General features: G+C 38.1%; 1 protein-coding gene across 1 annotated transcript; it reads right to left on the minus strand.

Moving 5' to 3' along the window:
- Positions 1-5,020: 5,020 nt before the first annotated feature.
- naa30 (N-alpha-acetyltransferase 30, NatC catalytic subunit) lies at positions 5,021-13,306 on the minus strand. The gene is made up of 4 exons (XM_084097429.1): positions 12,311-13,306; positions 10,976-11,099; positions 10,638-10,693; positions 5,021-8,564 (listed from the first exon to the last, which is right to left on the minus strand). Exons 1-4 carry the CDS (start codon positions 13,067-13,069, stop codon positions 8,427-8,429), a joined length of 1,077 nt encoding a protein of 358 aa, XP_083953555.1. The 5' UTR covers positions 13,070-13,306; the 3' UTR covers positions 5,021-8,426.
- Between the last annotated feature and the right edge of the window lie 264 nt (positions 13,307-13,570).

Below are 13,570 nucleotides of genomic sequence, written 5' to 3' on the forward strand. Positions count from 1 at the left end.
AGTTATTACTTCACAACCACTGAAAAAATATGTATTATATACATATGTAAGAGAAGTCATGGACAACTGCACATCAGATATGATTCAGTTTATGGCACTTCTCATTCATTTCTATGGTATCCGCAAACTGACTGACTGTTGCACAACTGTGAACATGACGTCAAGGCTGTATTGTGATTGGTTATCAAGGCACACATAATCCAAGTTGGCCGCTAAACTTTCTCCAATGGTAGAGCCACGGACCCTCGTATCTCCCAAATAATAAAACCATCTGGTGGACATTTAAAAATTAAACATTTGTGAAACCAAACACATTTTCTTGAATCTTCTCAAAGTAACAGTTACATTTGCACCATAAAGATTCATTGATGGGTTGTGTAGGATGTAATGTAAAGGATAATGTACAGTCAATCGGTCAATATCGCAAAATAAACTTCCTGATCAGGATCCCCATGCAGTGGGTCTTCCAAATATTAAAGGGGAGCTATGCAGCTTTTTTAGCTTAATTTACCTTAACTGAACAGCTTCGGAGTCATTGGAATGGTTATATGACTTTTTTCGGGTTGAATGGTGACCACCCTTGCAACTTTGGGCCGTGGGCCTCAGCGTCAGGAAGTATCGCGTGATATCAGGTCTCGCGATGTAACGAATTGCTTTACGGCACTGCACACATACATTTATGTGCTAGCCTTCTGTGCATCATACATACCTCAGTGGACATGGCTCTGTGCGTTCGCCGGGTTCTTTGAAAACAAATGCACATGACCAGAGAGAGAAGATGGGAGGGGGGGAGAGTCGCAAACAAGTTTTTACGACAGTGTTGTCAAATATCTATTCCGAAGCTGTAGGGGAAGCTCTATAGAGAAACCCGTGAGCAAAAAGCAAGAAAACATTGAAGAAATTGCCAAAACTGCATAGCGCCGCATTAAAGCCCCAGCTCCTGGATGCATTAGTGTAATTCAAGCACTGATCCTTCTCTTGCATATAGGAAAAGTATGCAAATAGACATGCAGTCAGACATATTGTTAAAGAGGGGGTTTTTGACAACTCAGGAACCGAGAGTTTGTGATGGTGTTTCAAGACTAAAAGATGTAGATAAAGAGGGAGAAGACTGACAGCTGGTGAGCATTGAGCCTTGCCCTGTGGTCCCACTAGATCTGATTACGGTGTTGTTGGAGTGGAAAGTATGCTGGGGTGCAGCCGTGGTACCTTCGTCTCTGGGATCCATCATCAGGGTACAGGGAATGGGAGTAGATCCCTTCTCCACACTCTGGAAATCCCAGTGTCGTCAACACCGAGAGAGATCTTTACTTGCACGCCTCTAGCCAACCATTCCAATCAATTTTAATAATTGCACACTTGCATCATACAAGCAAGTACTGAGGCAAAGGATGTCCAGCTCCCCCTCTCTGGATGTAATAGGTGGTCTTAAACTAGATATGAATAGGGTTATGGTTAAGACCGGGCTCAACCTTCAAGCTTCACCCATTACATCCAGAGAGGTGGAGCTGGACATCAAGCTCCACTTATTAGCCATATCCCAATCTCTAATCCAAAGGTGGGACACTTTCTGTTGAGTCTTTAAGTGTTATGACAATAGTTTAGCAACTACTTACAAATACCACTCAGAATTACATTAACACATTGAGGCTATTCTTAGGTGGATCACTTAAGCATTTTTTTTACCTTAGCAGGGAAACATGAAAGGTGTCCTGCTGGCACAGACGATGCTCAGTCGCCAAGCAACCAAGAAGCGGCAAGCTCAGCAGAGGTGCTTTAGGGAAAGACGGGGGAAATCGAAGAGGGGGTACGCCTCTTATGGTGAGTCCCTCAGTTTGAACACTTTTCCAATTATTAAATTGCCCAAATTGTCCTTTTCACTTTGACTGTGTACTTTAGCTCATTGAAGTCTTGTCTTATGTATCAGTGGAAGGAGAGGAGATGGAAAGAAGTCAGAGGGTCCGGCTTATATCCAGGCCAATGCAACAAAATGTATTCTGGGATGAGTTTGAGGGACGGATTCTGGACGTAAGGGAACTGCTGCAGCCAAGTCCACAGCTGACAGACCCGAACGTGGGAGACATGAGTGACAAACCACTAATGGCAAATGGAATCCGGCCAGAGGTAGAAGACCAAAAATGTGAAGGTCTGGGGAAGGAAAGTCACCATAAGGACCCGCATACTCTAAAGAGCATAACAAATCTACACCCACAATTGATAGAAAACAAGAGGCCTTTCTTCCAGGCAGACTCTGAAGACTCTCACAGTTAGTCTAAGAGGTTGCAAGCACGAGGTGAAGTGTACATGATCTTTGTACTGTGGTATGCTGTCAGTTACACAGGCAACATTAACTCGTCCTGAAGTTCATAAATAATTGGGAAATGTCATTACAGTAGTACAACTTCTAGCAAGCAAGCAGGCCATACTTGCTTTTAATTCCTGTGGTCATTGCTTTACAGAAACACTATGATTCTTCCATGTTTTGCCAGATATTTTCCTGTTGATACCTAATTAACTTTTTCTGCTAGTCATGACACGTTAAAACAACTGGATATATGACATGGTAAAGACATGGAGCCAGATTTACTAACAATCTAAACTAACAAGCGCAAACCCTCCTTTGGTGTTTAAAAACTACTGTCAGGATTTACTAAAGACATGCAGTGAAAAATTAGCAATTAGCAAAAGACATGAACAGGGTTATTATTGCATATGCATTTGTAGGAGTTTCCCTTTCAGACAAAATTTATGGGAGGAGAGTATTTAAATGAATCATGAGAGGTGATTTATTAAGGTTTGCACTCGTCAATTTACTGATATTTGTGCCATTATTTACCACCCAAAAAAAGCATGTCTTAAACCAGACATTAATTTGCACTGCTCATTATGATCCGGGGGCATTTGTGTTCTTTCATTTGCATGTCATCAGTAGATCACGCTCAGAACTTTCAACTCCCATTGGCACTTATGGAATTGCGCTCTCATGCTAATTCGCCCTTTTTAGGAAATCTGGCTCATGCTGGTAAGCAATTATATCACACATCTTACTCGCATCTCATTTTAACACATCTGCTAGAGTTTATTTAGTCAATTTGTATTGCATTGCATTTTTGTTCATTTTTATTGACTTAAGTATGGGGTACAATTTTTTTAAAAGTTATTTATCTGCTTGCCACAAATGCTGTACATAGACCTTAAGTTGTAAGCATTTATTCTGGAATAGTTATTTTAACAGTAGTGAGAACGTAATGGTTAACCTGGGCTGCTAACACAAAAGCTGCAAGGTCATTCCCAAGCACCATCCATCCAATAACTTCACATTATTAGTGTTAAGTAGGGTTGCGGTGATGCTAGAGCTTATCCCAGCTTCTCTGGCTGCAGACAGGGACACACCCACACACAAATGGCCAGTCCATCGCAGTACTAACACACATTCACACACACCTACTGGCAATTTACAGCCTCCAATTCATCTTCTTGCATGTCTTTGGATTCTGGGGGAAAGTGGAAAAAACATGGGGAGAACATGCAAACTCCATGCAGAAAGTCCTCCCTCCGTCTTTAACTGGGAACTTTTGGGGTGCGAGATGACTGTACAATCAATCTACTGTCTACAATCCCAATCACCAGAAAACCAGAAATTGAAGTCACCAGACCATCATCCTCCTTTATTGTGCCCCCTACAACATAAGCACCTGGTTTCACAGACAAGGCTTAGATTAAGCCAGAATTAGGCCTTTGTTCAATTAGGACATTTGAGTAGCTTTTATAAATGTGCATGAGAAAAACATTACTGGTGTAAATCTTGAGACAAAACAATGGCACTGACATATTTTAAGATATATCAGCAAGTTGCTTTCAGTTAAAACAGCTCAAACATCCATTTTAGTCTGGGACTAAACTTAAGCCTTGTCTGTGAAACTGAAGGTCTTCCAATGATATGTAATATTTATATAAATATTTTTTTTAATCCTGCAGGCAGCTAGTCAATTTGGCACTTTGTTTTACAGTACGTGCACTTATGTGTACTTACCTAAGAAAGTACTAGGTAATATAAGGTAACTACATGGGTTAAGGTTAGGTTTAGTTCTAGTTATTACAATTACTATTAGTACATAGGATGTGCATGGGGAACATGGCTGTAAAATAAAGTGCTATCCTAATTTGAAGACTTATACTTATACTTGCACTTTTTAAGCAAAACCATTCAGAAAAATGAAGGATCAAGAGTAACCAACAAGCAACTTGTGAAAAATGTGTATAACTGAAATTAAAACTGGCATAAATTGTTATGAAATTGTTATTATGATTATGCAAAACTAGAAAGACATAAGATGCAAATCATGCAATTTTCCTACAGAACGTCTGTATATGTAGTCTGAGGAATAAAATAAAAATCAAATCGAATCAGTCTTGTGCAATTATGTTAAACAACACATTGTAGTGGTTTTGAGTACAGCTGCCTTCTCTTGACAACAAAAAATGAATTTTAACAGATTTAAATCAGTGTACTCACACACACAAATTAACAGCAATGAATAATCAAGTACCTCTGCCGCCGTAAATAGCTTAATGAACTACTGCATCTGAATACAGCTGATGTTGAACTCAGCGGCCCTTTTGCTGTGATGGCCTTTTTATACTGAAGCAAGCAAGGTTTAAAGGTCAAGTTTGTAATTGCTGCACCACTATCAGCATCAAACAGAATCTGAAAAATTATGACGATGCAAACAACTTCCAAACAATTCTCCGGCTGCCATTATTCAGTAAAAGATGTAGTTTCGCCCAAAATAATAATAACTATAATAACACCAATAATATTTTAATCTGCTCACACAGATTGTAGTTCTGTTTGGTGTTGCCTAATAGTGGCACATAAATTCCTTATAACCTTTAATTGTCTTAATTATTCTAAAAAAAAAAATATCAATAAACCACAACATTAAAATAGAATTTAAATAATTTAACATTACAAAGTTTGATTTCCAAGCTCTCCTTTCAGAAAAAACAAACTACTACATTTGCTTAAAAATCAAATAATTTATTTATAATTTTTAAACCAGGTCTGTTGTCCACTTGAAAACAAAGAAACTTTTGCAAGACATTTTGTCAGGGGTGAAAGTGGGAGAAACAAGGGTGGAGAAAATGTTCATCAACATGCAAACGGTCGCTCTTCCCCCAGCAAAATGGATCCATGTTTGAGGTGCAGATCTCGCTCGTCCAAATCATCCGCTGAAAGTACAAGAGTTACACTAACTACAACATAAACTCCACCGTTTACAAGGGTGATATTTAGCCACAAGTGCAGATTCAAAATTAGTCCCATCAATGAATGATTCCCCAAAACAGAAGCCAGTCAGATTAGTGTCCACATCATCTAAATATGTGATCTTACCCAGCTAGAACCTGCCAGCTGTTCGGTCTAAAGCTGATGGACAGCTTACAGTGACAAACCACAAAAGTCAGATATTGGCAGTGCAAAAATAATCATCGTGCCAACCACCAGTATTTCTCCAATACGAAAATATGGGCAGCATAGAATGGCAAAGTTGGCATCTTGTGAAAAGCATTGGATTTTAATAAAAGGACAGAAAATTGTCTTTATTAAACTCACCCTCATGTCATTCCAAACTTGTAACTCATTTTGAAGAATGCTTCAACCATTTTTGACTATACAATATAAATCTAATGTTCTTTTGACCCCAAGTGGCATTGTAGGGGAAAAACAGATTTATCAAAATGTCTTCTACAGAAAACTACGTAATCTTGGAAAGACATGAGGGTGAATAAATGATGATGCTGAATGTGAACAATCTCTGTATTTCAAGCTAAATTTACATCTGCCATCTAAAAACTTAGATGGTCTGTTTGGACGAAAGCTACTCAAAGGCTCTCAAATTTCCATTTCAACATTGACTGTCCACCTAAATCAAAAGGAATCAAAGACAAGTTGGCTGTTAAGAACCACTGGGTCCTTGAAAGGAGCCTGTGACTAATGAAAGGAGAATTGAATAGAAACCAAACACCTGAGCCAGGGAATTGATGGGACCGTTACATTTCTGGGAGATGTACTACAATTTGGGCTTAAAAAAAAAAGAATGCAATAAAACAGAAAAACAACCAAAAGATGCATAAATTCCTCTTCCCATAATTCCATCAGCAATATCAGTGTATTTAAGCGCAAATTTATAAAGCAACCCATCCATCTTCTCGACAATTGAGAGCAGCAGCTCTATGGGGATCTTTTGTGTTGACAATCAAAAACAACAAATCAAACTTCCATATGTACATTTAGCAAATCAAAGGAACTGTTTCCCACTCCAAACTTGAAAAAACAAAGTTTTTTTTTTTTTTCAAGAACAACTCATGAGCCAGCAGCAAAGCAAAATGGGGGTCTATTGGCAATGACATAGAAACACTTACATACAACGTGATGGTACAACCTGCCACAGCACACTACTGTTAAACACAAACCGATAAAAACAAGAACCTCTGGAAATTTCCTCCATTCAATTTTAAAAACACCTCTAAACATTGTCGTCTTGCAATCAATCTGTATTATATGGAAGCTTGATTCCGCCATGGAATAAAAAATAAAAAAAAAATGTTAAAGATAATTGCGACTTTTTATCTCAATGACGACTTTTTTTCTCTCACAATTGTGAGTTTACACGAGTTTAAAAAAAAAAAAATCTCAGAATTGGGGGATACAAAGTCGCAGAAAAAAATCTAACTTTATAACTCGCAATTCTGACATTATAACTCACAACTGAGAGAAATAAAGAAATTACTTTTCTCACAAATGCAACTTTTTACATTATAACTCACAATTCTGACATTATAGCTCGCAATTGTGAGAAATAAATTACTTTCTAACAATTGCAAGTTTTTATCTCGCAATTCTGTCTTTTTTCAGAATTGTAAGATATAAACTCGCAATAATTGCAAGTTATAAAGTCCAATTTTGAGGAAAAAAAGACTGACAAGCCTGACTGAAAGTCGCAATTGCGTGTAATAGTCAGAATTGCGAGATTCTGAGAAAGAAAAAAAAGTCACAATTGGAAGTTTATATCTTGCAAATTGGGACTATTGCACGCAATTGCAACATTACATCAGGCAATTCTGAGAAAAAAAGAATGGCAAAATGTAAACTCGCAATTTCGAGAAAAAAAAGTCATAATTGTGAGATAAAGTGGCGATTATCTTTTCTATTTTTGATTCCAAGGCGGAAACAAGCATCCATAGTTTCATGACTTTAAAGCAACTATTTGCATGAGTCCAATGGAGCAACTGAGCTGGTGAGATCTGTAGTCTGTCCTTTACTGGTCCACTAAAGCAGTGGCGGACAAGGGAAATATACAGAGCACAAATTCCCTATCTAATCAGTGCAAAAATGAGAAGTGCGTCTGTTTGAGGTTCATTTCTCTAGTTCAGCATATCCGAACATCCAAACATTGTATCAGATATGGAAAGGGAGTATCTATGATGAAGTCTGTGGGAAAAAGTACTGGGGGGAAAAAACAGGGAATACTCTCCTTTTAGGCCATTTAGTAATTGATTTTCATTCATTTTAATTTAGTTGTACAAAACACTTATGTCAGAATCACAAGCCACATAAACCAATATGGCAAAACGTGAGCTAATAAGACCAACTTAAAAGAGCAGAGATGCCGTCTGCACGGTTTCACAGCACTCATGTTAAAGTGTTTCTGCATCTGTGTATGTTAGTTTGTCGAAGATCAAACTTCTAAAGCAGACAAGGCTCTGCTCAGTGTTTTCCAAAACATAAAATATACACATAAAATAAACCACAGACCCCCGTACGCACAAAAACAACGCAAAGTAGCAGGCACAATCGCAACCTGCAATGCTCCCGTGCACCCTCTTTTAGAAAAACAAAATTGTAAAACAAAAATTGATTTGAGTAGTTTCGTTGAGTCGGTTTAAACACATTTCCATCCTTCGCATTGTGATTGTTCATAAAAAAACAACAACAACAAAAAAAAACTAAGTGTAGCGCACTGTTTGCTTTCGGCACGATTCGTTTCTCCAATGCCGTCGACACATTCTGCCCATCCGCCTCCACTGCCTGACGCAAATACACGGAGGTCTTAAGCCAGGCTATTGACACCTGAACATCGACGCCAACACGTGTTTCTCTTTTCGGTGTCAATGTCATGTTAGTACCCGACTTTGCGCATCTTTTTCTTTTCTGCAATGACCTCTCTTTTGTTTACACAAAAAGTTCTTAAAACACTTTATTATGATTGGTTGAAATTTCCCTCAGAGTTTCCCCTTTGTGGCTCAGCAGAGGTCGAGTGTCTTTCTATTGATGGGAAGTCAGGTGATCTGAGCCAAAGGACTGGGGCGGAGGAAGAGGAGGCCAAAAGGGATGGAGAAAGAGTTGAGGGACCCCGTAGTTTGATTTAGCGAAGCCAGAGTTTAAGCCGAAGTGCGTCCACTCCGTTTAAATAATATCTAAACAGCCGCTTGTCCCTGACAAAGCCCAGGTTCTCATAGAGTTTCAGGGCTGATTTGTTGGTGATTTCCGTCTCTAGCACCACCTGAGGATGAAAATAAAGCATATAGAAATAATGGGCATAGCATAGGTTTTCAAATACATTCTTACATGTAAAACACAAGTGAGGGGAAAATAGAAGTTGAGGCATATTTGGAATGGCGTAGCACCACATACTCATTCACACCTGGTCACTTCATGCATTTTTACTGATCGGATAGCAGATTTGTTAAAACGGTTCAATTTACACTTGGACATAAATGGGTCTTCGCAAAACTATATTGTGCCAGAACGCCCACCACACACCAGCTTATTGGTGGAGAGGAGACAGTATATATGAAGACAATCAGTATATATGGGGATGATTAGAAGGCCATGATGGACAGAGGCCAATAGTTAAACCCCTACTCTTTTTCCGAAGGACATCCTGGGATTTTTAGCTATCTGATCAGAAAAAAAAAATACATGAAGAGACCAGTTGTAAACAGCCCAATAATAGGAACATTATTTTACTTTTTTACATTATGGATGTATTAAACTGATCAAAAGTGACAGTAAAGACATTTATAATGTTACAAAAGATTTTTATTTTAACTAAATTATGTTCTTTTGAACTTTCCTTTTGATTCTTTCATTTGCAAAATCCTGAGAAACAAATCTATCACTGTTTCCACAAATATATTAAGCAGCACAACTATCTTTAACATTGATAATAATAAGAAATGTTTCTTATACTGTATTTTTGGACAAATAAACGCAGTAGTGGCGATCATAAGAGACGTCTTTCAAAAACATACAAAAATTTCGCTTTAAATGCAAATGAGCTGCTGCTCCCAGCACAGGGGGCGGAGCTTCAACAGCTTGCACTCACACAGACATGCACTGAAAATTTCAAAAACTTCTAGCCTTTTATGTTCAAAACAGAGTCAGAAAGATGGAGAGACTCAAGAAGAAGTGACAACATGTAGACAACATTTCTGAATGGTTAGTTAATGAATTTTTGTAGCTTAGGTGTAGTTATCTTCTAGTCATTGATTAGCATATTCTGTCTTGATAATCTATAAATTGGGTTGAGGGGGCGGGGTTTATGTAAATTTTAGGGTTGGTGATGTCACTAACCCTGGAGGAATGTCGTGTAGTCTCTACCAGCCGTTTGTTGTAGTCCTTAAAAAGCAATTTCTTAAAAAGCAATTTCTTTAAAAGCAAATACCTCCCTTTGCTTTGAACTTTGAGCGTCGTAACTTTGCAGATGTTGTTTATGCTCAAACAGCAACATTACACACTAACTAAAGTTAGAAAAGTGAAATCATAATCAACCACCCCTTTAATTTATTCCTGTGATCAAAGCTGAATTTTCAGCATCATTACTCCAGTCTTCAGTGTCACATGATCCTTCAGAAATCACTCTAATATGCTGATTTGCTGCTCAAGGAACATTTCTTATAATTATAATTATCAATGTTGAAAATTGCTAAATAAAAGTATTAAGTATTTAAACTTTTGAATGGCACTGTACATATGCATTTGCAAAATATATTGCAAAATGTGTGTATATATATATATATATATATATATATGTATATATATATATATATATATATATATGAATACAACCTGGCAGCTTATATAATTGGATAATGTATCTCACAATGTAATATTCCTGATCTTCTATTTAAGAAAATAATATAAAAATGGACAGTGATGAGTATTATGGCATGATATTTCCTCACTTCTCGCTTTTAACTGAAAACACTATGTAACATTTTTACACAATAATTAAATGCTATTTTTATTTTAAATACTCAGCACAATCACATTTAGCATATATCATGACAAATAGCATTAGTTTCTGAGATCCAACATCAGTACACATGACAAAATGTAGCATAAGGCAGTTTAAAACATGTGTTACTATATAACAGTATTTAAAATATATATATATATTAAACTAATTTTAAAGGTAATTCTAAGAACAATACTTTTAATGTCAATAGCATTATTAACACAAGACTCCGAAGAAAAGCTGGGAGAATGCATGCTTCTCTACTGTGTAGTATGTAGTAGTATTCCATTCCAAATATATCCGTAGCGTGAAATATTTACAAGATTAATCTCTTACCTCATCACAATCCCCCTCCACCATAGCATAAATGGCCTTTTTCACAAGGTTAGTGCCTAACAAACAAGTACAGCTTTTAATCATTTATAATACATTTCCAGTATTATATATACCAGTTGAATATGGTAAATAATACAGTATTGAATGGAGAACACACATGGAACGATCGAGCTCCTTCGACACAGAAAGGCAAACCATTGATTTACAGCAGCAGGTCAAAGCATTCAGAGACACTAAATGTATCCATGAGCTGACACTGAAGCAGACGCGTGTCCTATAAAAAGATCCCTTCTGTTGCCATTCTGAGGTGAGGGCAACCATGCTAGCACAGCTCTTACCGATGCCTTTCCTGCGGAATTTGGAGTCCACGGCGAGCATGGCGATGTATCCTCGACGGAACATCTTCTTATGCATGTCTAGCTTACACACGATGGCACCAACACAGTCCTTCTCAACCATCGCCTGTGACACATCAAAGAAAGAGTCATCAAGATATGGTGAACTGTGCAAAACAATGACAAATATCTCTAATAATAGGCTCAAGATGATAATTACACCACCCTCAATCCATTCAAAAAGATATAAATACACTTCGACACCTTGGAACGTACCATTGTTCTGACATACTGTGGTACTTTTTAATAAAACCACAGGTAAAACCATGATTTCACATTACCATGGTTAGATCCTGGTTTTTGTTGTTAAACTACAATACTCACCATCTGTTTAGTAAAAATTACCCTTACAAAAGACTGCGGAGTGATGGTACATCCCATTGTACTGAATGATTAATTACCCTACCCTAGTGCTACAATACTATGGTATTAGTGTGTCAAAAATGCATGGTATTACCACAGAAAATGTGTACCATGACACTTTTTGATACTCGTCTGTTATTCAAGCATACATCCTTACTCACTAACAGATTATATACATATTAAACATGATTCTTGCAAAAGATACAATAAATAATATTTAGTGTTACAACAGTAAATAGTCATATGGTTACATCTGAAACACTTAAGCAATATGACATTTAAAAAGGACAAACATTTGAAAATACATAACGAAAAGATAATTGTGTTTTGGCCATGTCATGTTTTTTTAGATAAACCATGGTAATATATGGTGGCATGGCCATACTTTTTAATGTAAATTGGCATATCATTTAAATACCACGATATATGAGAAAGCTAATCAATCAGTAACATTTTATACATCACTGTAGCATGATATTACCATCACTGTACCATGGACATGTTACATTTGATTATGTCAGAGATGATGTTGGGTGCTCTGGTATTGATTTATTTATTTTTTTCTGTCAGTAGAAAATCACGATACATTTTCAGAAGGGTCAGAATGTGATTTAAATTGGGCATGTACTAAATCATTTAAGAAATATGACAAGCATTTAAAATACACGAATCTCATTAAAAAATATTATAATGTTTTCTTGGACATGTAGGCTACTATAGTAATGCCATGTCTATGTTGAACAGTGATATCATGCTATTCTTTGATTTACATTGGAATATCATTTAGATAGCAAGACATACGAAAATGCTAATCAGAGCCATTTTATCTGTGTTACACATTTTGTTATGATGTTGAATGCTTTGATATTGATTTCTTCAACACCATCAAGAATAACTGAATGACACGATACATACCAGAAAACAGAGCTGAGGCCAGTTGTGAATAAAGTACCTATAGGTATATATAGAGTAGGGCTCAGATAAGTCTTTAGTTATGAGTCGGATTATATCGGGCATCTGGAGCTCAGACTCGTATCTCACGTATCGGATGGACTCGTCGTGCTCCTCCAGCGCTAGTCTCGACATCGCCGCCACCGGAGCGCTGTCAGCCGGCGCCTGCTCTACTCGAGCCCGCTGCGGGCCCGGGCCTGGCTCTGCCCCGTCCATCCGAGCCGGACCCACCGAACCAGTCCTGCTACTAACATCATTCTCCAATCGACAAGAGCTGCTCTCCGTTATCGCCATACTATCATTGCAGTTTATCCCGTTGTTCGGTGGCGATTGATCACTACATCGTTTATTTCTCGTTAAATTGTTGTTTTCCGTGTGATCGCCCTGTGTTTCAGCGACTCCGTCCAAGTGATGATCAGAAGCGGCGTTTTGATTGTCGGACGGCCGGTGTTGCTGGACGTGGTTCTGGAGGTGAGTGTGGTTGCACTGGACCCCGTTCAGCTGGGCTGTGTGGAACTGGGAGGCTGATGCATTGGGATGCACGTTGTTCTGGTTGGATTTGACTATCGCCTTATGGTCGCTGGCGTGCTGGTGTCCCTGTCCGGGGCTGATGATGTCCCGTCCCTCATCGTTGCCCAGGAAGGTGCAGCCGTCCACGGGCAGCGCTGTGATCTCGCTCGGGGATGAAGGCAGTGCGTTAGGCCCTGGCGGCACTTCAGCCATTCCACTGCATACAGTTATTATGATGACAGAAAAACGGGGTCGGAATCAGCCTCTCACAGCGAACGACGACAAAGACAGGCGTCCGTCCGGCTGACGGAACCTGATAAATGTAGGAATAATGTCAAGTTCGTGGACTATCTCGTGTCTGTTCCTGCCATTACTCAATTCACTCCACACTTGCTTATTATGTGCCGTAAAGCAGAGCGGATGATTTACGACACTATGTCGGCGCGTTGCAGTAAAGGATGCTGGGTAATGGAGTTTTTAAACCAATAGATATAAATAAATAAAACAGTTCGCACACATTTAAGGTGTGTGTGTGTATGTATATATTTTATTAATAAATTAATAACACATTTGAGAAATATTCGTATGAGACATTAGTCTTCTAAAAAAAGCAGATCACCCCCAAACCAGTGTTATTTTAGTATTATTTATATAATATTATAGGCTAGTATTTATTAATATTTAGATTTTGCTATTTGATATATTTTCAGTTTT

The sequence above is a fragment of the Abramis brama genome, assembly GCF_963993115.1.
Source record: "Abramis brama genome assembly, chromosome: 21".
In the NCBI taxonomy this organism is placed as follows: Eukaryota; Metazoa; Chordata; class Actinopteri; order Cypriniformes; family Leuciscidae; genus Abramis; species Abramis brama.